The 27352-nt window shown below is 34.7% G+C and overlaps 4 protein-coding genes and 1 long non-coding RNA gene across 10 annotated transcripts; 2 read left to right on the top strand and 3 right to left on the bottom strand.

Moving 5' to 3' along the window:
- Window positions 1–434: 434 nt before the first annotated feature.
- Window positions 435–3703, bottom strand: LOC117156318 (E3 ubiquitin-protein ligase RNF34). 2 transcript variants are annotated; one of them, XM_076624164.1, is made up of 7 exons: window positions 3575–3703; window positions 2550–2598; window positions 2262–2454; window positions 2066–2147; window positions 1560–1794; window positions 1286–1460; window positions 435–1197 (listed from the first exon to the last, which is right to left on the bottom strand). In XM_076624164.1, exons 1-7 carry the CDS (start codon window positions 3598–3600, stop codon window positions 1025–1027), a joined length of 933 nt encoding a protein of 310 aa, XP_076480279.1. In that variant the 5' UTR covers window positions 3601–3703; the 3' UTR covers window positions 435–1024. The 2 variants fall into 2 exon arrangements, with proteins under 2 accessions (XP_076480279.1, XP_076480280.1); XM_076624165.1 differs by having other exon boundaries at window positions 2550–2602; window positions 3579–3686.
- On the bottom strand, window positions 2550–5622 carry LOC117156317 (uncharacterized). 2 transcript variants are annotated; one of them, XR_013060030.1, is made up of 5 exons: window positions 5253–5622; window positions 4694–5030; window positions 4385–4522; window positions 4025–4247; window positions 2550–3934 (listed from the first exon to the last, which is right to left on the bottom strand). XR_013060030.1 is itself a non-coding variant. In XM_076624157.1 (4 exons), the coding sequence occupies exons 1-4, from the start codon at window positions 5533–5535 to the stop codon at window positions 4091–4093; spliced, it is 915 nt and encodes a 304-aa protein (XP_076480272.1). In that variant the 3' UTR covers window positions 2550–4090. The 2 variants fall into 2 exon arrangements, 1 of the variants encoding a protein (XP_076480272.1); XM_076624157.1 differs by having other exon boundaries at window positions 2550–4247; window positions 5253–5535.
- Window positions 3883–27352, top strand: LOC117156333 (uncharacterized). The gene is made up of 3 exons (XR_013060031.1): window positions 3883–3974; window positions 25357–25438; window positions 27224–27352. It is a non-coding gene; the product is annotated as an uncharacterized LOC117156333 (long non-coding RNA).
- Window positions 7996–25390, bottom strand: LOC117156311 (uncharacterized). Of its 4 annotated transcripts, none has more exons than XM_033333223.2 (6): window positions 25255–25390; window positions 24783–24878; window positions 14138–14406; window positions 13822–14063; window positions 13546–13719; window positions 7996–13421 (listed from the first exon to the last, which is right to left on the bottom strand). In XM_033333223.2, the coding sequence occupies exons 2-6, from the start codon at window positions 24796–24798 to the stop codon at window positions 13160–13162; spliced, it is 963 nt and encodes a 320-aa protein (XP_033189114.1). In that variant the 5' UTR covers window positions 24799–24878; window positions 25255–25390; the 3' UTR covers window positions 7996–13159. The 4 variants fall into 4 exon arrangements, with proteins under 4 accessions (XP_033189114.1, XP_033189113.1, XP_033189112.1 ...); XM_033333222.2 differs by having other exon boundaries at window positions 25164–25378; XM_033333221.2 differs by lacking the exons at window positions 24783–24878; window positions 25255–25390 and adding an exon at window positions 17711–17783.
- LOC117156331 (uncharacterized) lies at window positions 17960–22943 on the top strand. The gene is given in 3 exon segments (XM_076624174.1): window positions 17960–18913; window positions 22476–22550; window positions 22553–22943. Coding segments are annotated over 3 exon segments (369 nt in total). The 5' UTR covers window positions 17960–18654; the 3' UTR covers window positions 22588–22943.

The following is a 27352-nucleotide window of genomic DNA, read 5'->3' as shown; positions in this document are numbered from 1 at the left end:
TGCATTGCATACACATATAAAATCAAAACATAAAATTTAAAAATTGATTTTGTAGTATATAATAGCTATATATATAAAAAATAAAATAAAATTATTATATATTTTTAAGATGCGAAACATATTAATGATTAAAATTAATAAGTTACATAGTTGTGCATATGTTAGTAGAAAATTTGTATTGTTCTATTATTATATATTTAAATATACATATAGACAACATATTTTCTTATTTTGTAAAATATTATAACAAAAAATGATAAAGAACAGTTTGACAAGTATATATCAGTTATAGAATAGAATAATGTAACATTGGATGGTCAAGAGTTTTAAATATGTATGTATTGTTATGTATTATGTATGATGCATAATAAACAGTTAATTCAAATTGATGACTCGTAAATTTCTGCTGATAAAAAGAGGTCACAACAACGAGGTTACCAATTTCAATCAATTTATTTTCGGCAAAGAGAAATGAGGATAAAAGGATACAGTGGTCGTTACTAAATTTGATTACTTTAAACTTTTAACTTCTTCGATACGGCGCTTCGTAGTAGTGTTACTTGACGATCGCAAATGAGAACGGCAACAATTGCGTAGCGTAGCGTATTGTCGACTATAGTCGTCGTTCAGCTTTGAGGATGCACTCGGTGGCTGTTGATTATAATCTACGCTCGTATCAAAGAGATTAGCTACTTTTTTAAGTAGAGCAAAATGCTTACATATATCTAATAGGCATCCAAATAAGTGCCTCCTTCTTTTCGATCATATTTTTTAATAAAAATATTTATAGAAAATGTTGAGACATATTTATGGTATATGTCGATACATGTTATTTCATTGCATTTGCATTAATATAAAAGATTATATTTTATTTCGATTATATTATAATCTATGATGGCAATAGAATGTGCCAATAAACACTAAATCTAAAATATCACGATGTTAGCGATTATATTCGCCCTTTTTCGATTTTGTTTTATTGAATATTACATATTCCATGGTATTAAACATTACTGTATTTTTGTTAAGCTTTAAAAAATCGCACTACCCTCACTACATACTGTTTACATATTGGACATTCCGACATTTGTTTGCCACAATTCAAACAACAAGCCATATGGCCACATTCCAGGATTATACATTCAATTGGTTCATCCCAACAAATTTTGCAGAGATTTTCGTCCAAAATTTCAGCTTCTATTAAGAATAAGGTGTGCAAGTTAAACATCTTTTTATTCTTAAAAAGTCAAACGACCAAATGTTTGATAAAGGAGTCGTATCTTACTTGTTCTTGACTGCCTGTATTCTTCCCATAATCTGGAAGCTCTATTCAATAATTCGCATCTTTCTACGCAGCCTTTATAATCAACTCGATTTGTACTTAGCAAATTTTTTAATTGCTTCACGTTTAAACATTCCAGTTCTGATAATGTATTTATGTCAGATAATTTTACAGGATTCTACATAGAATGAAAAAAAAGTAGAAGAAATATAATAATACGTACACACATTATTATGAGAAAATAATTATAAAACAATACTACTATAATTATACATACCATAGATGCTTTTACACATACATCGGAATGTTGAATATTAGAAACTTTTGAAATTTTCTCTTCTACCGAATGTATCGGTTCTGCTCTTCCATTCGAATAAAAGTTAAGTCTAGGAATTGTTTCTGGAATTTCATTGCTATCAACTCTTGAAGCACTGATTTCGTGTGTACGATTAAAAACTTGTCTATTATACTCATCGTTTGTAGTTGCTGATCGGTTAGGGAGAGAACTATCACTGAAATTAGAATTGAATAAAGAAATGATTTGTTAAATACTTCTCATTTTTTTGTAATTTCAATACATATGTATGAATGTTTCCTTTCTCCTCTTTTTTTTGTTAAACATACATGATACTACAGAAATCTATAACTCTCAAACAAGAAATATACAATATTAATACTTGTAATTAACGTCGATATCGTATGTTTTGAATTTAGAGTCGATGAAATAATTTTGGATTCTTTTTGCTCCACGCAACTTTCAGCTCCACGCCAAATGGAACTTACATGTTTCCTGCATCTTCCGTACTCAAATGAACATTAGCACCACTAGCAAATGTCATTAACAATTTTATCAAGTCTTCCTTTTCTGCAGTCAAAATGAAAGGGAAAAACAAGAATATTAACCAAAAGATATTGTCAGCAATTCTAAATGTTAAATATCTTCTGTAACTTAAACTTTTTCTCGCCGTGGTATACACACCAATACATCCTTTAATCGGTATCTTCTTTGCTAACAGATACCGTTGTATATCTTTAGACCGTACTTGTGCAATTAGACTTCGTGTTAAAGGTCTTCGTGACAACATATTACAAGTATTACAACTTAATATCTTGTCCAAACGCTTAATTACACATTCAGAACAAAAATGCCTCAAACAATCCATACATTGTTTCTGAAAATATGTCATAGTAAATAAATAAAGTACTCATTTTTAACATGTCTTTGGCAATAAAAAGGCACGTAGATATATAATACGATGGTTCTTACCTTGCGTGTGAAGAAGCTGAATTTTACGTTACAAGCTTCACAAGCCATACTATCTTATAAGAATAATGTAATAATAAAAATACAGTTGAAAATTTAGAGGTTAAGTTTACACAGCCGGACAAAAATAAATATTACGTAAATAAGTAGTAAGAGTAAGTACAACTTAAGTAAATAAGTAGTTTCAATTATAAATGTACTTTCACTATAAATATTAATAAAAAGGTATACGAAAAAAGAGCAAGATCATAATACGCTATATTTTTATGATGTACCTCCAGCGTGTTTCAAAATATCACAACTTGATAATTAGAACCATAACAAATTCATACGAGGTAATAAAATATAGTAAAATATAGTAAAATACAGTAAAATTTCGCAAGATTTTATTACAGATGGCGATAAATGGAAATGTAACGTAATAAATAATTGGTAAGCAATAATGTGTAAGTATGATTGCTACGTACGTAACTGTTATCACATATTCGATATTGGAAATACAACTTATCTACAATATATGTATTATCAGTACCAGAATTTAGTGTAAATTACACACATGTCGCATAACGTCGAGTATACTTTTGAATAGCTGCGATTTAATGTTTATTTATTTCCAATTTTCTATGTTTTTTATCTTTTAATAATAATTTTCTAATTTTTAATTTTCTTATTATACATTATTTTATTCTTCTTATCGTTTTATCTATTGCTAGCTGACAAATATTTATACTATGTGAAACAATTTTAGTTTTGCTCGTTGCGCATACTATTAAAACTGTTAATTACTCTTACAAGGTATACATATCTAGCGACAAATATAGTAATAAGAAGATTTTCATTCACTGCAATATTCTGTTATAGAATTGGCCTGATTGTGTTTTAGATAGATAAATTTGTGTAGTTGATTACACGTTGAAATTTTAATACGCGTACATGTATATACACGTACAAGAAAATTGAATACGGAACATTATACAGAGAAGATGACGAGAAATAAGAGTATATATACACTATACATACATACATACATACGTGTATTCGTTCGAACGCACATCGATACAATAAAAAATGATCGAAATCGCAATTGTTGTGTAATTTAAAACGACTGAAAGGTACTTTTCTACTGTATTTTTATTATGATCTAGGACGATACGAACACCAAATAAATTACTAAATATAATATGGCGATGAAAGATCGTGCACGTGCCATGCGCACATGTGACGTATGCCTCACAATGGGGGGCCGATAAAGCGTAAAATGCAATTACATATTTGATTTTCCATCAAGTCGAGAAAGCGCAGCTTTTTTCAGTTTACGATCGTGAAATTGAAGGAGTAATAAGTGGGTGTTGGTCAAAATCGACTTCGATCTGGCTTTAAAGCCAAGCCTAGTAAAGAAAAATATTTCGAAGGAAAGGAAAGATGCGCGTAAGTAAGTTAAGTATACATATACATACAATAGTTGATTCGTGTCATACCTTTTTTCGACTTGGGAATATACATACTATATGCATGTATCTAGACTAAGCTTCGAGTGACTTTATTTACATTAACGGGTGTATCGCACGTTTCAAATTTCGAGAAAACTGAGTTTCTCTCTTCGTTGCTCGATCCATCGACTGGATCGAAGGAAAGTATCGATTTTTCTTTTCTATCTCATCTGATTCGTCAGTTGTAGCATCTTCGTGGAAGGCATCTTTCCTGGAGAAACATGTAACATAATCGATAATTTATAAAATAAACGTGTATTGAAACACATACATGCGTATGCACTTGTACATAGATATGATACGAAATGATTATTGTAATTGCACTTGTTTATTTATATATTTACATACGTATATTTATTCTCTGATAAGCGGAATAACGATTTTGGACAATCTTTGAAGTAAGGCCAACACTCCCCATGAAACTTGCCTCTATTTTCAGCTTCAACATATTCTTTTAAAAGGTTCGAAAATGGTGATTTGCTAGCACTGTAAATAATACACATATACATACGCATTATGGAACACGTTAGGAAATTTGGATTTCGTTTTCAAAGATACCATACACATAACCGAACAGTATCATGGAAGAAGAAATCGGAATAAATAAAAATAAGTACATAGTATGCGTGTAGGGAGTAAGGTGAGAAAGATGCTTACGTGAAAAAGAGTTTGAGCATTTCCCCGATTAAGCCGAAATTGCTTAGGGGATGCCCCTGCACTTCACAGATTGCCCTTAATAGACAGGCCTTTCCATTTAAACCGAAATTTGCGAGCATATCCTCAGCGGTACCATACAAAAGAGCTCTTTCACCTCCGTAAAGTGCGTTCTTTGGCAAATCTGCGAGTGCTTCTCTTTTGCTGATTCCACGTTTTACGAATGTCGCGATAAATTCTGCGGCATTCGATCCCTGATCCCTTGCAGTAGTGTCAAACGCCGATGGTAAAGCGCCGTAAGGGTTTTCGTTATCGGTTAAACCCAGTTTGTCGAAATCGACTGTAAAAATGATGACAAATAAAAAGTGAGAACGAAAAGAAAAAAAGAGGAGAAAAAAGGAAGGGAAGATGATTAGAAGCAGTTTGAGCAAGAAAGATCGATAAAGGTCTATACGTGTATCGGACATAAAGAAACAGGGACGTGTATAACGTAACTAAATGACGGAAGATAAAGAAACGAAGATAAGAGACGAAACGAGCGACGATAGACATATGTACTCACTGGTAAAGGGAAGGCTAACAGTCATGTTGCTAAGAAAACCATAGGGAGGATATCTGACAAAGGGTAACGCCAATGTTGGAGTTATCGTCATAATCGTGCCTGGTGGTAAAGCTATTCGACCATCGTTAGTTATCCAAAGCAGTCTCTTCTGTCGATGGTGGTGAGAAAATAAGTGTCCGTTATAGCTGTTGCCGTTGCCACCGCTGCTACCGCTTTCGGTATTCGAAGACTTGAGAAATAGAATTAGTCCAACCAGTGCCAGTATGCTTCTTTTTCTTTCCATCTCTTCTCTTCTCTTGCGTACTCTTAAAACGGGACGAGATATCGTAGGAGAGAAAAAAAAAAAGAGAATCAATGAATCCTGAGGCATGCGTTTTCACATCGGATCTAACGTAGGAAGAATCGTGAATTAAAAAGATTCCCGTTATCTGTGTAACATCGTATGAACACATAAACATGCGATATCTTTGTATGCACGGTACGCGTCGAACGGCGATGTAGGGCATCGTATAGCAATAGTCGCAATCACGCAGCAACCGCGAAACGTGTTCAGCGTATGTTAACATTCCCGAAATCGTAATCGTAAGCACAATCGTAACGGTAACGGAGGATCATTGGTATGTTCATTTTTATCGACAGGAAATTACGAAAAGATCGATTCTCTTCTTTCACGATATCGCAATTGTCTGGCGTTGATAAACCGTACATAGACCGCATATGTGCATAGTGTGAAAACAACAAAGTGTACACGTGTTCGCGTTATCATTTATCTAACAAGGATCTATTTTGTTCGCATTCGACTAGGCGTAAGAAATGTAAACCCCTATTTCAATTAATCTACTCTGTAAATCATCTTTATCATGGGCTCTTTGCCTACGCTTAAGCGCGCGCGTATGCATCTTACACGTATGTATGTATGTATATATATATATATATATATGTACACACAGCGCGTTCAGCGTTTCTAGTAGCGCGTTTGAAAGTGCTAGCAGAAAATCTAAAGGAAATGAAAAGGTGGGTCAACCGAGCGATATAACAAAGTATATAGGTATGTTATACGGTATGTTCGTATGCACGCACATACATACGTGTGTAAATAAAGTTCTGTTGATATTCCTCGATCAACGTTAATACGTGCACCGAAATCAAGATTAAACGAAACTGGCTCGCTCGATGAATCGAATCTTCAGACACCGAATTAAGCAATCACCTCGCATACGTTTTTCGTTTGCACCGTTAAGCCCTGTTGTAAATTTGGGTCGTAAGTAACGAATAATACGATATGCTTCCTTTCCCTTCCTTCGTCTTTTTCTGTCTTTCGATTTTGTATCACTATCCATTTTGCAGGCACTTGCTCCCTCTCTCCCTTCATCCCTTCTATTCAGTCATAATTTTCCATTCTTTCCATTACTTTCCCTGTTCCTCCCTTAGTACTTCCAAATCGCGGTATTTAAGTATTTTGCTTAATCGTTCGACTCGATTATTACCTTTAATAAAGAACTGTTGTTTTCGATAATTTCTCATTTACATCACGATGTTTCCTCTGTTTCCCAGTGTACTCTATTTCTATTCGAATAAGATGACTATATCTATTATTAGGATCGCTTTGTGGAAAGAAGAGAGACACGTTCAAGTCGAAGAATAACATAGGTACATCGTATTATCGCATGTCTATGCAAAGGTGTTCAAAGTTGGAATCGAACGAAGCTAGGAATTGAAAGAAAGACGAGACAGAAAAGATAAAGACACGCGACGAACGATAGAGAGGAAACTCTTGGAAGAAAGTTCAGGAGACGTATAATTAGAAGGGAATTAAGAATCGACTGTTACACGTCGGTGTAATGTAGTAAATACCTTCAATTTGCAGTAGAGACACGTTGTTTGTTTCATCAAGGTGCGTTAGGCACCTCAGACGGTCGTTGTACTATAACTGGGCTAATTTTGATGGACGCTGATTATCAGGGCTACGACATAATTGCACTTAATACCACAGATTCTTCGCTGCTGATACAAATCCAATAGGACCAGTTTCCTTATTTCTCTAACAACGAGTCGATGTTTCTTCTTTTTTAAATATCCGCATCTGTCTCTTCCATTAGATCGTAATTGTAACACGTACGGTCACACGTTGTCTGGCTATAGTCGACGAATTTTACTATCTTCTTTACATGTCCAAAACGACTGCTATTCGTTCCGTATTTCTAAAGCGAACATGTCACACAGACATATATTTTATTTCTAAATATACAATTGTGTATCGTATCTACATATATATGGCATATCATGTAGCAATTTATTATCGTAATTTATATTTTAGTGTAGTTTAGCGCGTGTACCGCGTATGCAACAGTTCTCTTATCGAACTGTGTAAAAGTTAATCCGCGTACTGGATATGTATCACGTAATGGTTCGCGTTTGTGTACCGTAGGAAGCTACTGACTCTCGCCTCGGTTTCGAACTGACCGGTAATCCACTCGGCGCTTCTCATTTTACGAGTTCGCGCGTTATCCTCCGTTACATTACTTCCCACTCACGTGTATTCGCGTTCTTTACGTTACTATCGAGTGCTATTGACTTTCATTCCCATCGTTTTATTATGCGATATCGTATCTTCTTACTCAAATCTTCTTACTTACTTTCTTTTCCTTCCTTTCTTTCTCTATCCACACTTCTCGTAAAACCATGGCAGATCGTAGCTTGATAAAAGTAATTGAATGACTAACTCGTAGTAAAAAAAATATGATAAAATTCACAACGTACTTTATTACAAACTTTTTAATTGAACAATATAGTTAATAGTAAATTGCTCGGGGAATCGACACGGGTAAACGAGCTCGAACGCAGACTTGACTAATTGTCACATATACATACCTGGCCAAAGTAATCGTAAATAATCGAAACAATTTTATATTATATTCTAATATCAATATTTTCCGCTTTTAGCCGGGGCACGCTGCAAAATGTTGCGAACGCACCTAAGCGGAATGGAATAAAAGATTTTCCATTGATACACGCGTGTAACGAATAGGTATAAGTATTCTAATTTCTATATACATGTATACGGGAGAAGAAAGTAAGAAAGGGAGAAAAATAGAAGGAACGATGTCATCGTTATAATTTAGTATCAAAACATAAACGTTACCTCGAAATAAAAATGTTTCTTTAACTAGCTGTTGTTTAATTTTAGTTGCGATAAAATCAAAAGGACGCCTTTTAGCTCTTTGTTATTTCTTCAGCCGTTCGATTCAAATTAAAGGTAAATGGGTGTTTACTACGATAGTACTGTGTATTTCAAGTCTAGAAAAATGCAAGCCCGTTAGTAACTAATAAAAAAAAAGATTAAATCGTAAATACTTGTATTCGTACGTAACATATGTAAAAATACGAAATGAACAGAATTTAATATAACGAAGGTATTCCCAAGGAAACCACGAACCACCATTGTTTGAAGATTCTTCTATTTTTAAACTAATAAATCTTCTCATCTACGTATAAAGGACGATCGAAAGTTTTCTTCTCTCGTTCTGCTTGTTAAAGAAATTGTAAATATTTTCGATAAAACATTTGAAATTACGTTTAAAAGTAAGAGAGTGACAGGGAGAGAAACGGGGCTGGGAAGAGAGTACTCAAATTATATGTACGTACGTTACGAAGGACAGCTGACCAAAACGACAACACTTGAAATCGTACAAGTTTTAAGACAGTTCGTCTTATCAAATATCGATACTTTCCAAATAAAGTGATTAAAACGTTTTTCTTTCTTTCTTCCTTTTTCCCCTAAAAAATGGATTACGTACATACAAGGAAATATACGTAACATTGGGATTCGAGAACCTTTATTATATTATTAATCCTTTCCAATAAAATATTTTTCTTACTTGTTACGCGTTACGAGAAACAAACAACGAATTTGCACACCTGTCGCGTGTACTTACTAACGTGCATGTGCTTATACGCGTATTATTCGTATTTATACAGAAATAATGCCAAAAATAAGCATTTATGGACTTAAGAATTGTATATAAGGTAATAACTGAAACAAGCAAGTCTTGTATATAAAAACATGACCTTACGTAATAAACACACAAAAACCATCTTTCATACTATTCTACATTTCTCGAATTTTCCCTTAATTGTCCTGTACATTATACGAATATTATTTTTAATTCATTTTTATCGAATAATCTTAGTTGATATATAAGAGTATATGAAAATATTTAATTTGACCGAATATGTTTACTCGGAATTCAGTATATGTAATAGAATAATGCGCAGATAAAACAAATACAAACATTCTCTCTTCCTCTCCCCCTTTTTCCAACTCTCCTTCTTTTCCTCGCTCATTCATTATTTAATATTTTTGTTGGCCACAAACAATAGGTAATTTGGAAAAATTCCTTAGTACATACTTGCTTTATGTACGAATGCTTTCCTTTCCATCTACCTCTCTTGTAGATGACTATTTCTTCCCAATTCATACATTTTCAATATTTAATCGAACGCTTCAACTGATACAACAACTCCTTTTTCTTCCTCTTCCTTTTTCTTTTTTTTATCTTCCTTTTCTTTTCTTTTTCTTTTTTTTCCTTTTTTTTCTTTTCTTTTTTTTTTTTTTTCTTTTTTTTTTTTTTCTTTTTTTTTTTTTTTTTTTTTTTTTTTAATGAAAGAGGAGAATTTACCAACATGAAAACGCGAACTCTGTATGCTTTTATTTCATTTACCTTATCTAACGTTTCCAAAATCGTAAATACATTAGAAATAAATTCGACGAATTCGGCGAACGTTTCGACACTACCTTCCGTTAGATATCATTATCAGTATGCATTTAGAACATTCGAACAAGGCACGCTTATTGCTTTTATAATTATGCGACTCGGTAACGAACCAGCGACTGGTGCTTCTCGTACAAGCATTCACCATTTATCGCTTCTTCTGTACCCCTTGCCTTTCCGATAGAGCGAACTTTGAATGAATTAGGAACTATGAAGATACATTTCGTTATGAGAATAATTTTGGCTTGCATGCGGCGTTATTTCAACTCTGCTTTTGCTTTTACTAGCAGGCAAGGGAGCACGCGAAACAGAGGTAAACTGTAATGCTACCATACACCACTCGTAAAACAGGCGATTTGGATATATTAGAAACAATGGGAACGGGTAACAGCAACGTTTCGATCGGAATCGGAACGGTATTTTCTTGTACCTTCCGATATTTATAATTGTCGTTTTCGCCGTTTTCGTCTTCGTCATCATCCTCGTCGTTGTAATTCACGTTATTTAGTGTGTGATCGAAAAATGTCTTATCGATCGAAGACTATCATATTTGCAAGCCTATCTTTTGTCGGAGAGAGATCTATCCTTAAACTATCGTAAAGTATTTTCTTAACAGTTTTTAACGTAACGGTCTCGCAACCGCTGTTTATCGCAATTTAAAAATAAATTTGAATCATATTTTGTACATTAAAGAAGTTCGTTTTGTCTGAACACGATTTGGATATAGCTCACGTATCGATGCATACATACATACAAACTTATTTTGTTAGTCATACCATTGCATCGATCCACGTTCGCGTCTACATTCACACTTTCACGATATGCGCCACAATTAATGTCGCAGTACACATTTCATAGGCACATTTCCCTAACACTTCCTTCTCCATTTCTTTCTTTTTCTTCTACATCTTTTCTCTCCTTCTTTCTATCCTTATCATATCCTCCTATCTCTCTTCTCTTTTCTTCCTCTCCCCCTTCTACTGTTTCCCCTTTTTTCTATCTCTTTAACGAATTATGCCAAACGCTCGAGCACACGATCAACACATTAACTAGCTACGTACCCGGCAAAAAGGATTCTATATGGATTTAATTAAAGTACTTAATTATTGGATATAATATATAACTAACGGTTATATATTATAAGTCTTTGGCGTTTGTACCAATGATTTTCCTATACGTGATTCATATTCCATGACGCTAATTTCCAAATAACGAACGTTTAAAAATTCGTGCTTTTGTGTAACGTACGTTGAATCATGTGGCTGTAATATAAATCTATGTATATATACTTATCATCTATAAATCTATTTCTTAATAGGCACATGCGCTTAGTATTCGATATATGCATTTACTGCGATCCGTAAACGTTGTTCATGTATTTCGTGTATCGTTTTTCTTTCATTTAAAAGACATTTTATATTTGCAAAAAAAAAAAAAAAAAACGAACGGTTGACAGATATTTATTACTTTTACCTACTACCGTTCGATCGTCTTAGGGAGAAAAGGGAGATGCATTAACTTTATGCAAACTCGTCACTATGTGTACAAATCTCTTTTCGAGCAGTCTTCTTATCTATCTAACATAAATGCGAACGTAAACGCCATAAAAATCACAATTGCTGTAGGTTACTGCATATTGCTTTAACAATAATAATAAGAGAGAGAGAGAGAGAGAGAGAGAGATTATTTAAAAAAAAGGAAAAGAAAGAAAGAAGAATATCTACTTGTGCTTACAAAATGATATACTGACGAATCTAAGTACTGTATAATAAGTTTGAAATATGGACAGGAACCATGCACAACTATTAACGTCATAGGATTAATTCGATCAATTAATATCAACAAGCAGAGAAAAGAAGTAAAATGATCAAGATGACAACGAAACATATGAATATGTTTCAGATATTCTTTGGCCTGTTTCTGCTATAGTATGTTTGGCAAATTATTATAGCGTAAATGTATATAAGAAACGATCTAAAGTACAATAAAAAGCAAAGCTTAGAAGGTTCTTATTTAACCAGTCTATTTCTTTCTTTTATTTGTCAGAGAGAATGGAAACGCGTAAATGTTCTTTCAGTATTATATCAGCGACGTACTACCAGCTTTTCTTTTTACTTGTCTTCTCTTTCTATTACTTCTCCCTTACTCCCTATGAATTCTAGAAAACAGTCACGCATCTGTAATAAATTCGCGTGTTATAAAGTTTATACAATTTTTTCTGATGAATTACGATACACGAATAAAAACTTGAACGAGAATGTAAATCGGTATTCGATCTAACTCTTCCCCTTATACCACAATCTTTTACTTGCAACATAATATTTTGGCACTTGTTTGACCATCAATCTCACGTTTCTTCCGTCAATAGTGTATTAGAATAGACAGAAATATAATCACCGAAACAAAAAGAACGTATCTTTCTTATTCAGTGTCATTTCATCACGCGATACAATATTCAGTATTGATGTATAGTGTATATGCGTGATATTTTACTTTCTCAACAAAACGGCAGAACTGCTTTAGTACGATCGGAGCGGTCTTCCAATCGGAAGGACTATTGTTACTACTTTGAACAACTAAAAAACAGTAACAGTACCGTTCGCACGTGTACTTTTGTGAGTTTTCGTTGTACATGTGTTATTTTAAAACAATGCATCCATAAATCACGTGCCGTAAGAAGACAATCACAATATTCGAAGAACACTATCATATACACAATTGTTTAATGGCTAGTTACTATATACTTCTGGTTGTTCATCAAGTTCAAAAGTCTTTACTATTCTCCTTGCTTTATATATGTACGTACCTGTTTGCACATATACGTACACATACGCAAAAAAATTGGCGAAAGAACTAAAATATTAGAAAGGAAAAACATGTAAATCGTCAGATTCTCTCTTATCCGATTCGCGAATTTTGAGACTACGAGAAAATATTTAAAAGTGGAAAAAATATCATAGGTTGAGGTTAAAGATGCAAAAAAAAAGAGGAAAAAAAAGAAAAAAGAACGAAAAATTATCAATATTATGATGACGATACCAAAGCGAAAAAATTGTTTTGTATCCTCCATGGCAAAATGGAGAATCGAAGGTTAAAAAAAAACATCGATATAAGCTACGAGGAACGCTGTTCTCGTTAAACCGGTACAGCCCCCTCACGTTCTTTTTCCTGTTGTCGTACAGCAACGGCTGCCTCAACCAGTAAGTAAAGACACTTGAACTTGTCTTTATCCTCTTCGGGTGGTGTCGGAGGTGGCGTCTCATCTGTATGAGGACTGTGAGCATTACGTGTACCATATACTTCTGTTTCATGCTGTACATCAGAAGTTTGAATAAGATGTTGTCTAGGGGCACTCCAATATGCAGCTTCGTTTCCCATGGAAGATTCGTCATCGTCCCTGAGCAGGATAAAATGGAAAAGAAAAATAAGAATATCAGTCGATTTTTCGTTATTAACGCGACGTGCGTTGTTATAAGGTCGAAATAATGAAAAACCGCGACGGTGTATAGCAATATGCCTACCCTCGTCGCGCTGGGTGGGTAATCGTTTCGTCGTAAGCGCCAAGTTGGCTGACATTTTGTTCAATTTTAGTTTCCGAGTAAGGGTACACTATTACGCTCGGCCACTGTGTCGATGGACGTTCCTCCTCGCTGTGAGAACTGCTCTCATAGTCGTTTGGGCTATCCTCTTCGCTTCTGAGAAAGAGAGAAACAAACAGAAGAAAATTATGAAATACGAAACATTGTTGACGACCAATCGTTGCATATGATAGTATCAAAGCGTAACTTGTAACCAACCGATACATCAATCCAGCAGAATCTTCGTAATCGTGATCTCGACTACGTTTCGGAGCACTCATGCCTGCTAACGAATCCCAATTTTGATTGGATCTTGAACCAAGACCGGATGATTGTTGGTGACTTCCTGCGGGCATCTTTTTACCGCGGCGAGATATCGTGTACTGTAGAGGATCGTGGCCTTCTCTTCGAATCATTTCTGGTAGAATTCGCCGTCTGGCGTTTATGAACCAATTGCAAACCTACAATGACGAGAATAGACGTCGAGAAGGTCACGAAATGAAAATTAAATAGAGCAGTAGAGTATTGTACCAACCTGGAGTACAGTCAAATGCGCTTCTTGACTCAGCTCTTGTTTCTCGTTGTCGCTTGGATATGCGTTGTATCTGTGCTCGTAAAGCCATCGTTTTAAAATTTTCACCGAAGTTTTCGGTAGGTTTCCACGACGTTTTCTCACGGAATGATTACCAGAGTGATGAACTATTCCAGAATGAACTTTAGTGCGTAACGCGTTCGAGTCGTGTTCCGTATCGGAACCACTTTGATCGTCGTCGGTACTACTCGATGAAGGAAAACGTTCTCTCGCTGAAACATAAAACAACAATCATTGAATTAAATTTACACGGTTCTTCGCCATCGCACTCGTCTACATTCTCGCAACTTGTAATCATTTTTCAAGAAAAGAGACAAAAATCCACATATATACGAATATGTGTATAGCTATACACAGGCGTATATAGGCACATGTATATAGATATATCTAAATTAAAAAATCTCATTGAATCTCGAAACGAACATATCTCACGTATATCGTTACATTATTTAAAATAGATGCGCATAAAACGATCAACAAGATTAGGCTATTCAGATTTTAGAACTAAGCATTTTTAATACGTGTACATGAAATCGTTGGGCAATAGAAAGTAGATAAGAAATGAATGAGAAAAGATGTAGTTTTCTCTCGATTCACACATGTCGTTTTCCCTTCCGAGATTTCCCCTTTTGAATATCTCGATAACGTAAAGGCAACTATTTTCATCGCTTTTATCCTTTTCATATGTACAATAGTAGTTTCCTTTTCCGTTTTTTTCTTCTTCCCTCCCCCCACCCCCTGTAAATATATACACCCGGGAACTAAATTTGCGATCCTGGTTAGTTTGCACCGTCGACTAATCTTAGCGTTTGAATTTGTGGTTACGTAAGGTCCAGTAACCCGACAGCACAAAATTAGGATCCAAGCTCCTCGCGGCTAGACGAAAACTATGACGACGTCGAGTGTCACGATGGCGATGGCGATGGCAATGGCGATGGCGATGGCGATGGCGATGGCGATGGCGATGGCGATGGCGATGGCGATGGCGATGTCGATGTCGATGTCGATGTCGATGTCGATAGCAGCGACGACGATGACGACGACATCAACAAAGATGATAAGAATAGCATACAGTAACAGAACTATATCTCAAACATTATCGGCTTGATGGAACAGAGAGCTAACCGAAGGAAAAAGCCATCTAGCGACCTTAGTTTGGTCGGTACACGAAGAGACGTTTCTTCGTCCATCGAGCTAAATATACAACGAGTTGCTAGCGAGTTTACAGATGCATCGTGCGTTCTAGTGGCGCACAACGCTATCTAATAACGTAACCGCATCTCTTTTTCGAACAATCAACTCGATAAATCAATATAATTAGAAAATGTAACGTCTTAAAGTAAATTACGTCATTGTTTTACGAGAAGAAATAAGCTTGCAATTACTCTTATACATTTTCAATACATATTGGCAACCAAAATATGTAAAATAGAAAATTGAACTATGGTTAAACCATAATATTCGGAATCGTTAAACTTATAATTTGTCCGATGGCAAACATTGGCCAATGTATGGCTATCTGTTAATATTATAATTTTATTATAGCTGCTTTTTTTCAAAAACGCAATTTGTCCCAGAGACATTCGAAAATGATATTATAATACAATTAAATCTACAGAGTTCTTAGAATTTTAAAACACAGACAGACGAGCGACACGATTTAAATTTCAAACGATTTCGTGGTTTAGTTGTAATCAAAATGTCTTAATCACGCCTCAATGCTTTTAAGTATCGCAAAGCAACTGGAAAATAAATTTAAAAATATCGGATCGATAGCGTAAGAATATTACGAAATTAAGTTTCATAGAATATCTTAATATCTATCTACAAAGTTACATCGTAATAATGACAGTCGGTGACCCGTAACACATTTGGAAGTTTTCCAAAAGATCATCATAGAAGTACGTGATGTTAATAATTAGTGCTTCTGTTGCAGTCAAAAATATTGTACACTGCATGCAACACAGATTTTTCTCCTGTTCACTTTTGGACTTTACTTTCCCGATGAATTCTCTCTCTCTCTCTCTCTCTGTTTTGGTTTGGCTACTGGGAATTTTTTGAAAAATAAACGAGATCAAACTAGCTATCATAGCTACACCATAGGAAAAGTATCGCTCGAATTTTCTTCGCGCTCTTTTTTGTCATTAACGTTGAAAATGAATTTAAGACTTACATAAGAATTATTTGACTGTAACCTTCGTGACATAAGCTTACGTACACGATGCCCGGCATATTTTGCATTCAATACACCGATCAAAAGCATTAAAGACGTAAATAAGTTTCACTGATATGTATTCCAACTATCTATATCAACGGATACTGTACTACTTGTAATTTATTACTCCAGATCTTATCCGGTATCGATAACTCCTAGTCAATAAACCACGTACGCAACACGTATTACAAGATTTGAAACTGACAAACAAAACCGTTTCTAACAAAAAATCAGATAATTCCCAAACATTACCGCTCTGAACAGATGTCATACCCAAGATCAACCAACCCATGAACGAATAATTTCAATCTGCGCTCATCAAGCACGATAATTTCTCCAAAATAAACTTGCCAAAAATTTATATTCCCTTCTTTAACACCAATTATCTAACAAATTGTACACGTTTGCTCTTCCACCTCTAATGTATGTATACGTGCCATCTTCTCGCAAATCAAATAACAAAAAAGAAACTGTTCTTCTATCTCTGGATGCATGTAGTAAATGATAACAACAGATTTGAATGAACTTAAACGGTGCCCTATGGGGTTTACATAAATGCTTATAGGGATCTTCGAACACTGTTATATACATATATGTAAGTTCGTCGCATATCGCAGGATATATAATTTCTCCTGTGTGACATCGTGTCATGTCTTAACAAGCATTTTAGAAAAATTGATTTTGTTCAGTACTACTGGTATATGTAACCGCATACGTAATTGTGTGCGCAACGTTATTTCGAAATTATTTCGAAATATGCATATCAAATTTTCGTTTACATACGAGTATATTCCTCAAATGTTATTCTTCCGATGGTATTGCACGTTATACAACGTTCAACTCTCTCGAGGAGTATTACCTTTTCTTCATAAAAAAAAAATTCAAAGAATTACGCAAATGTCGCGTTTCTAGAAAGAAATTCGACAAATTTGAATCGATGATTATTGCCACACTCTTACCTGTCACGAACATACTCGTACGCTGAGTCGAGGGAGAATTATCGTCATGTGGCATCATCGACGATGACAAAGGGGACATTGTACGACGACAATCCGTATTTCGTGAATGGCGAGAATTATGTTGTGACGGTTGATCAGTTTGAGGGATAAGTTGATGTTTGTGCCGATGATGATGATGATGGTAACGGTGGTGGTGATGATGATGATGATGGTAATGATCATTGCGATAATGACGACGATAACGATGACAACCTTGCTGTTTCTGCGGATGTCGAGGATGTTGATGCTGATCATCGTGACAATATTGATCACGATACTGATGAAGGTATTGTTGTTGTGTACCTGTCATTCTTTCGGTACTCTGTTTCTGTTCCAAGTGCATAGCGGCTGGTGGTAACATGATATTCTTGTAATTATAAGAACTTAAGAAGCTCGGTATACGTTGTAGAAAATATCTCGACACGATAATAAAACAATCGAGGAAAAATTTATCGCGATGTTCCAAATCTTCTTCGATCGTACGTCAAACTTTGTCTCATTTCTACTCTCTATTATTATTGCACTCTATGCACTCTATTATTGACGTTTGAACGATTAACGTACATTTACTTTCATTATTAAGCCACTCGTCGTTTCTTATCTTTTCGCTTTCCCAATTTGGCGCTGTTATCAGAATTTATAGAAACAACGCAGGACGAAAGACTTTTCCTTCGTTGGCAAGATACGTCATGGATAGGACCAGTGATATTATCAATCACCTTAAACACCGTCGTTTCTCCTTTATTGGCCGATACCGTTGTTGCATCGCTGGTTCTCGTTTAGAAAATGACATAGATGTCGTATTCAAACGCCTTTCTCACGTAACACAGCTGTGTCGTCTAGCGAATTCACAAAAGAACTTTGTTTTCTTCGTCATTTTTAGACGTTGCGTGACGCTCTTCGCTTTAATTTTCCTCGACCGTCTTAAAAACTAGACAGCTTAGCTTTCTTAAAATCCCCAATTGTAATACAACTTCCTGATGGCTATCTGGTTCGTTCGAGTTTGCTTTCGCTTATTCCTCGCGATCAGGAAATACGTTCTTCGTAATGATATATTCTGCCTGCAAAATGTTGGACAGGCGATAACAAAAAATATACATGAACAATAACCGGGATTTTCCTGCCTTGAATCGAAAACACGGGTATTTCGCTTCTTTGCGAAGTATTCGCTATTTACAGCGATGCCGAAGAGCGGCGAAGGAATTGAGAATAAAAATATCTTTTGTATTGTTTATTTTTAACCGATTATGAGGAGTAAAACTGATCAAACACGATCGGACGACGTCGACAACACGACTGGGCCAACCATGTCGGAAGCCGGCTTGACAGAGGCGGCTGACAAGAGACAAATCAAACACGAGAATGAGTGCATGTGCGCGCCTAGCAAGGAGAAAGATTTGCGCGCGCGTATCCACTTCCCGCTTCTTCGCCTGTCACTGGTCAGCCATTAGACTCTCTCTGTTTCAGCCCCCTTCCTATTTGCGTCTTTCCCGCCATATAAACTTCATAAGAATCTATCGGAGCGGTTGCGTTGCTCGGTGTATTCTCGTAACGATAGCATAGCGAGTGCGTTATCCCTTCCAAAGCAGGTATAGGAGCTATATTGGCGGGAAGCATACTTCGCTATGTAGTAACACGGTTGTATAACCCTAACCCTAACCCTAATCCTAATCCTAACCCTAACCCTAACCCTAACCCTAACCCTAACCCTAACCCTAAATCTAACTCTAACTCTAATCCTAATCCTAACCCTAACCCTAACCCTAACCATAACCGATGTCTTCGTTTGGCCCTCTGTCCCTTATTCTTTAATAATATTAAAACAAAACTCCTTATTTTCAGATTCTATATGTATATCGTTTGTTTACAAAAGCATAATTAACAGTAATATTAACTTTCCATTCTTATCGGTAAATGTCAATTACAAGTCAAATATGTGTCAATCACAAGTCAAATTAATAATCAACAAAATATACTTGTGATATTTCACATTAACAGCAATTATTGTTTTTTTTTTTTTTTTAAGATACACCTCCCTGAACAGCGTGGATCTTTTTTGACAAATTTCATTTTTTTTACATTTATTACGAATCAATTTATGTATACGTAAGTACTATATATATAGTGTAACCAAATACATACACCCACACACACAAAATATAACAAATACATGCACATGTATTGGAAGAATATAAATGTGCGTATTTATGCGAGTATGTGCGTCAGTCTGTGGATCTCGCAACTACGCGCGGAGTTCGTTCTACGTTACGCGATCAGTCGGTGTTCCTATACCCCGCGTTGTTCAAAGGGCAGAGTACTGTATACGTAAGAGAAAAGCAGAAAGAAAAAATAAAAGAAAAGAGAAGAAAATTTTACACGATTACTGTACGTTACAAAAATGTGTGTTATTCGTTCGACGTACCACTAAAAAGATAGAGATATGAGAAGAGATAATATGAGATAAGGTTACGAGATAGAGTATAATCTAAGACCAAGAAAAAGCACGAATCATTTGCACGTGCAGCTAGTCGAAACGTAAAATCCGTTATTTCGATACGTTTGAAAGTAGAAAGTAGAATTTTTCGAAGATTTTAGTGTCCTCCGTTGTTTATACAAAAATTATATAAATTAAAGAAATTCTATCTCGTGTCTACCGTATATTTCGCAGTATCTTAAAAACAAATAATGCAGAAATTTGCATGGAACAAAAATTACATTATTTTTCTTTATAGCCTAAGCTAAGTATGTAAAAATATACCTACACGTATTTTTGTATATATACACGTTTAACTGAACATTAAAAACTCCTCTCTTTCTCTCTCTCTCCTCTCTAGCCATCCTCCAATTTTGTTGCCACTATTTATCTCTGGATGTCTAGGATAAACTGTAAAAGCGTATTTTTATCTTATCAATTCAACCCTTACATGACCATCCCAATCGATGATATTTCTAATGCGATAAGCCTATTGTATGCGATGATCATATCCCTGGCTTTTTCTCTCTTATTATTCGATTGGTAAGAAACGTATCCCTCTTCATCATTAACATCTTTACTTTAGAATAATTGTTGAATAATATTATGAAAAATTGATGTGATATTTTTATTTCTTTTTTTCTCGCAAACGAGCTTTTCAACAATATATACATTCGTAAATGTGTACATGCATGAATACATTTTCTCTCTGTCCAAACTAAGTTGCGCAACACTTTTTGTTTGATCGTAATCGTCACAAAAACTGTTTAGTATCTCGACCCTAATTACTTTGCGAGGCTTTGTTAGTTTCTTTAAACGGTTTAAAGTTGAAACGAATGTTGAATCATGCGTGTAACTATCGAATGAATTTGTACCTCTTATTAGCTATCTACCGCTAACGCAAATCAGTCGAACTGAAGAAAATTGCCTTAAATTAAACTACGAGAAATCCCTTTATGACGTTTAAGCTGAAAAAGCGAGTAAAAAAAAAAAGAAAGTGTTTATTCTAATGTTCGTGTTTGAGAAAAACAAATATCAAAATTCAAAGTAATATAATAAAATTATATTGTATGTAGTATAATGTGTAGGTATATCCTATGATAAACTGTCATGTCCAAAACACCGCTTCTCAGGTAAAAGAACGGTCGAACGACAAATTTATTGCTTTCCTTCTGACTCACAATTTGTCAGGAAAAGGAAAAGATGCTTGAGGAAAACAAATAAAATACAGTTATATATTATATGTATTGTAATATGTAGGTATATATCCTAAGAAACTGTCAGGTCCAAAACACCATTTTGCAGGTAACAGAACGGTCGAATAAAAGAATTATTGCTTTCCTTCTAACTAACAATTTGTCAGGTAAAGGAAAAAATGTTTGGAGAAAATAAATTTTAGAGTAATACAATACAATTATATTATATGTATTGTAATATGTAGGTATATCTTATAAGAAACTGACATGTCGAAAACACCGCTTCTCAGGTAACAGAACGGTCGAATAACAGAATTATTGTTTTCCTTCTAACTCACAATTTGTCAGGTAAAGGAAAAATAAAACTTCAACTCGATGTATCGGTTGTTACACCGATCCTTGAACGGATACACGTATTCAACGAACACGGCTTTCGCAGAGGAGATGTTTCGAGAGCAATACATATATTATATGGCAGAGCTTCGAACCTTCGACAAGCAAAGGAACATCGATTCAAGAGGAGAGACGAACATTCTTCATAGGTCAGCGAGCATAGAACGATTTTAGACACGGCCTTTGGGCTGTTCTGTTCGTGCTTTGCGCCGTGGCATGTCTTCTCATTTCGTCCTAATAATCTTTTAATGTTCAAACATCACATTATGTATATTCTACCTTTTTTTCAATATACTCTAAATTAGACACGCGAGAAAAGTGATTTTATGTTCGATTCGCATTTGCGTACCGAACATGATTAGATAAGACCTCTAGTTTGGCAATAATGCATAATTTTGTAGAAAAGAATCTAACCAAGACTATTGCATTCCGATCCAAAATCTATCGATGTTCGACGAAATAACGACGAACTTCCATACGTACGTGTCTCCACTCTACTTTATCTACGACCATCGAGATTATTCAAACCGAAGAAATTTTACTTTACAATATCCTATTCCACCAACTATAGCCTCTCTGCTCACGCAACGTTTGACACGATAACCTCAAACACTGTATATACGTCTGACCCAAAGCACGAAAGTACTAAAAATTACGATACCGATAACAGATAATATATTACTGTTGTTATGAATGATTTCCCTGTTAAACCAATTATATTCTATAAAACTGGCCCCATTGTATGCAAAAACTAAACATAGGCAATAACAATTAACAAACAATGTGAAAACTTGGAAATTTATCATCATTTGACATAACTACTTCCCTGAAACGGCGATCGAGGAACGCACGTTCTCCTATGTTATAAAATAAATAAAGCACTGTCATCTTCGGTCGATGATATTTGAAAATTTAAAGAAACATACATCATGTTCGAATTTTACGTAACATTCGAATGAAATACAGCGATATTTTGGTAGATCCGTTTGCTAATCGGCCGGTAAACACGTAAACAGGTATCAAAAAGTCTCGAAAGTCATCGAGAAGAATCAAGACGCAATGATTAGCGCGAATAGCTGCACTACTATCGGTTACATAACAAGGCAAAGATACGATGACACGAAATAACGCTATGGTCAATTTATAAAATACGTTCTGCTTTATTCTCGACGTATTTCGTTCTTCCCCCTACAACCCATCTTTCTAGTAGTACTTTTTACTATATCTTTTGCACTTGATCGGTAATTCGAATTAAGAAACATCCGATGAAAGCGTACTATAACACGTAACGTACAATTTGCTATGCACCAAATACAATAAGATAATGCGATACAACAAAAAATATCAAGCAATTTGTCATTAGATGTACAACAAGGATTACTATGTCGACCAAGGTCGATACTTGAAAACAACAGAGCCGGTATGTAAAAAAAACTATAACAAATCTCTGTCAGGTTAGTTGTGCGTATGTGTATATGTCTGCTATATGTATGTACATATATATATATATATATATATATATAATTGCCTGTGTAATAAAATTAATAGAAAAAGCGCAGTGTAATAATTCTTCCATAAGATTCGGTACTGTTTCTGTTAACCATACTATTACTACTAGTAGTACCATTATTACTATTATTAGACGTGTTACACAATACTCTCGCGTCTTCTTAAACGAGTTTCGCTGGCCAATGACCAAAGCTAGATAACGTCGTGTATCGCGACCCATTTACCGACTTGCTAATCTCGAACTCTAATCCGAACTTGATTTTCTTAAACTTGTATGGCTTAAACAATTTTATAAATGTTACATTCTTGGATATTACACATAGGATCGTAATTATTCAGAATAATTATTCATCGTGTGAGCAAATATGTGCTTATATACTATCGTTTTTCAAAAGGCCACATTTATATACATATACTTTTAACATCCAATCTATCATTTATCACTATTTACTATATAAGTGTAATATTATCACAAAAAGTTATTTTTTCACTCATCTCTTTGTATAAATTTCTTGCAATAACGTCGTTACCAAAAAATGTGACACCATAAAGCACAATTCTAATTTTAAAATCCAGATATGAATTTCTACATTTCTACAATATTACATGTACCTACTACATACATCTCATATGTTACGTTACGTAATAGTAGACACCATGCGGACACATTCGACTTACGTCCATATTTTCTCAAATGGTTTTAGAAAACATTTTATAAATTTGAAATTATTAAATTCTATATATATATATATATATATATATATTTATATATATATATATATATATATTTATATATATATAAAGAGAGAGAAAGAGAGAGAGAGAGAGAGAGAGAGAAATGAGAATATTTATCTGTTAAGATAATAGGTATAAAATTTCACTAAATTTCTAAAAAAGATATTTATATATAATAAGACAAGAGACAAATTAATATAGGCTTCAGACTGAATAAAATACATATGTACATATTAATCATCCATATACTGTAAACTCACTTTATACACGACCACATGGCGCGCGTATATATACCATGTGCATACATGTATACACGTATATATATATATATATATATACATATAATTATCAAGGTTTATAATCTTAAATCGAAATACTACAATTTGAACCACAAATTGTAAACAAATTGCAATTGAATCTCATTTAATTAAATATGAAATATTATTTGATATAAAAGTTGTTTGAAAGAAATGTTCCTATATTATATATTTATTCGTTTAATTGTATAATGTTGAACGAGTTACACGAGTTTCGTCATGTATGTGTATGTAAACTTGTGACGAAAGCAGTTATAGATCATATTGAAAATGTAAAGGCATAAAAAAGCTCAAGCAATCAGCGATCAAAAGGAGCAAGCACGTAAACATATTCGTATACGTACTATAGGTGCGCGTGCACGCAAAGCGAGCGAATAGTCAGACACTTCAGACAGGCAGGCAAGCATGGAAGGCACGACGCACGACGGAAAAAGCAGAATGACAGTTGGTAATTATAACGAAGAGCGGATTCCGTGGGGTAAGGCCGGTGAGCCCCGTGGAAGTAACGAAGTCCGCGCCGTGGCGCGCCACCACGTGCCTAACTAGCTAGCTGGCTTGCTGACTGCATGCTAGCTCGGTAGCCACGCGTTATATAGTATCGTAAATGATGGCGTCTCGTAATCGAAATTTTCAACATAATACGAATAATGAATTTTATTCGAGACCAACTAATAATGTTTAACAAAATTATGGATTCGGTACTGACTGATTATATCACGAACCTAGCAATTAATGGATTGATTTATACTCACCAACACGATGATCCATAATGAAAAAATTGAGATGGACGCAATGTACACGCGGTCTAGCAATGTCCTCGTGGTTGGCTTAATTCGATACTCGATCAGCTGTTAAATAGAGAAAGAAACAGCATGGTAAGAAAAAAGAAATACACTCTTTAAATACGACTAGAAGTCATGTCACACTTCTTAACAAAATACCAAAATTAAACGAATAAATTAGGGAAAAAATGTACAAAGTCTAACCAACAATTCGTGGGGACGCGTACACTAACACGATAAAAATATTGCATGATCGCGCAACACGAGCTAACTCGATTTTTGCCGGTCATCGAGTTTCAATACACGAATGATGAATGACAAACAACACTAAAAGATATGCCATGTCCATACCGTTGAACAGTTAACACACGATGTGTCTCACGGTTTCTTTCCCTCTCACGTTTTCTTCTTCGACCAACTGATCTGTCGTTCGACAACTCACCGGTCTATCTCTCTGTAGTTTCCCTATGTTTCTTTCGATCACAGCGTCCTTTTCTGATCGAATTACTTCCCGTTAGGACTAATTTCTCGTTCTCTCTGACAGATAAACACTACGAATGCGGCGGGTTCTCGCAGCGTGTGCGCCAGCGTCAGTAAGATTGACAGTCGGCGCTGATGACAGACAGGTGCGCCCGCCTTCCGGCCTAACAAGTCGGCAACCTACCGTCCCGCTTACGTATCTTTCTCTGTTCGTTCGCATACCCGTCTGCCCGCCTGCCCGTCTACCCGTCTACCCGTCTACCCATCTACCCGCCAAGACCCTTTGCACGTTATACCCACATTCATCCATTCTCTTTTAACATTTTCCTGCCATCTAGTGACGTCCTACCCCAAACATCTATATACCATTTAATTTTATACGCATCTTTTCATTCACTAATTTCAAATATGTAAATAGATTACAATTATCTTTAACTTTAACCTTGCTCTCTTTCAACTTTTCTGTTATATGACTAAATTGTATCTTTTATTTAATATAATCTTTTCTTTTTTATTTAATATTACTAGAACCATTTATGCATTTTTAAGTTTTCACTAGCTTATCAAAGAAGAAAGAAAGGAAACAACGAATATAACAGGACATTTGAATTGCTTTGCGATTGTTTTTACGCTCGTTTGCATTAAATCACAAAACAGTTTACTTAACAACACAATTTGCTAAATCCTGACTAAATGAAAAAACGCAAGTCATGAAACAATAATATGGAAATGGATATAATGGATAGGAAGAATAATAGAAAAATAGATTATACTTCCTTCTAATTTGTTATTATTAATCATTTATCCAGTTTGATGTTGAACAAACATTTCACTTATTCGATGTACTGTTGACTACCTAAGTTGCTGTTGACGTTTACATATACATATTCACATTTTAACATAAATTCTAAAAGAAAGCAATAAACGGTACTTTCTCATAATTTCTTTCTCCAGCTTCGACCTGACGTATAAATTCTCCACATAATATTTCAAATCTACTCCTGCGTTTGTCTTGGGTCATGCATTCGTGAAAATCACGAAGTACTGCTTCGCATTTCTCTATTCCTTTATAAAATCCATATGCTTCGATACATTCGGCTAAATGAAACTCAAAATCTCTGCATTTAATTTCATGCTGATTATGCAAATTCATTGACAGAGACTTAGACAACGAAGAATATATCATAGGATCAGAGTAGGTATGGTATTTATATCGCAAATTCCGCAAGGTATTAACATTACTTTCACCCATGATTCTAAAATTACAATAATATAAACTATTAAATACCATTATTAATATTTTACTACGGGATGACATATAGAAAATAACTGAGATGATTACTACATCGAAATAGATACTTTGCACTTTTATTAATATAACCTCTGTATTGATTCTTTTTTATCTTATTTGTTTTTACATCCTAATATAAGTACGTGTTATAGATAAGATAATATATTACCCCACAAAATATGCGTATATAATAAATAAATTCTACTCAAACAAATCGTTGCACTTCCAAATAATTCAAGAGTTACTTCCTTGAATACTTTGTTGTGTAATGAGGTAACGTGCCAGTACAGCCAGATAATTTCGCTACTATCGCCATCTATTATAAGTTATAATAATGAGATGAAATTAACTTATTCAACAATTAAGATTATTTTCCATTATACATGTGTATATATTATAAATAACTTTTGTTAAAGTTCTCTTTGAACCGTATTATATAAGACAAAACTTTCGATCAGCCCACTAACAATAAAATAATCTAAGCTGATCACGCTTCGTGATTCATCTTTTATTCGTATATTGCACTATAGCTTATTGTTACTGTTACAATGTTTATAAAAATTATTATAATTATTTTAGTTTCATTCATTTACACATATACATATACACTTATTATTTAGTAATTGAATATATTCTCCAGTCGATAGGCCAAGCAGTTTCCATCATCATGCAATTGTTTATAGCGGTAAAGAGTGAAGAGACACTATGCAAGGAAAGAATATTTCTTATTGATGCCGGCGACGTGTGGGAAACGTGAGATCCGTACGAA

This window comes from Bombus vancouverensis, chromosome 14, assembly GCF_051014615.1.
Source record: "Bombus vancouverensis nearcticus chromosome 14, iyBomVanc1_principal, whole genome shotgun sequence".
NCBI lineage: Eukaryota > Metazoa > Arthropoda > Insecta > Hymenoptera > Apidae > Bombus > Bombus vancouverensis.
The sequence above is the reverse complement of the archived record's forward strand: the minus strand, read 5'-3'. Positions and strand labels throughout refer to the sequence as shown.

What these genes read in the sequence shown, in the direction of transcription:
- LOC117156317 (XM_076624157.1), bottom strand. Translation starts at nt 5,535, where the DNA reads ATGGAAAGAAAAAGAAGCATACTGGCACTGGTTGGACTAATTCTATTT. An exon ending in TGTTAGCCTTCCCTTTACCA is followed by an intron (nt 5,031 to 5,252) that starts GTGAGTACATAT and finishes TCATTTTTACAG; the next exon opens with TCGATTTCGACAAACTGGGT. An exon ending in ATGCTCAAACTCTTTTTCAC is followed by an intron (nt 4,523 to 4,693) that starts GTAAGCATCTTT and finishes TATTATTTACAG; the next exon opens with TGCTAGCAAATCACCATTTT.
- LOC117156311 (XM_076624156.1), bottom strand. Translation starts at nt 17,447, where the DNA reads ATGTCCCCTTTGTCATCGTCGATGATGCCACATGACGATAATTCTCCC. An exon ending in TACGAGTATGTTCGTGACAG is followed by an intron (nt 14,407 to 17,368) that starts GTAAGAGTGTGG and finishes TTTATGTTTCAG; the next exon opens with CGAGAGAACGTTTTCCTTCA. An exon ending in ACCCACCCAGCGCGACGAGG is followed by an intron (nt 13,422 to 13,545) that starts GTAGGCATATTG and finishes TATCCTGCTCAG; the next exon opens with GGACGATGACGAATCTTCCA.
- LOC117156318 (XM_076624164.1), bottom strand. Translation starts at nt 3,600, where the DNA reads ATGTGCGTTCGAACGAATACACGTAT. An exon ending in ACCGATTAAAGGATGTATTG is followed by an intron (nt 2,148 to 2,261) that starts GTGTGTATACCA and finishes TTTTGACTGCAG; the next exon opens with AAAAGGAAGACTTGATAAAA. An exon ending in ACGGAAGATGCAGGAAACAT is followed by an intron (nt 1,795 to 2,065) that starts GTAAGTTCCATT and finishes TTCTAATTTCAG; the next exon opens with TGATAGTTCTCTCCCTAACC.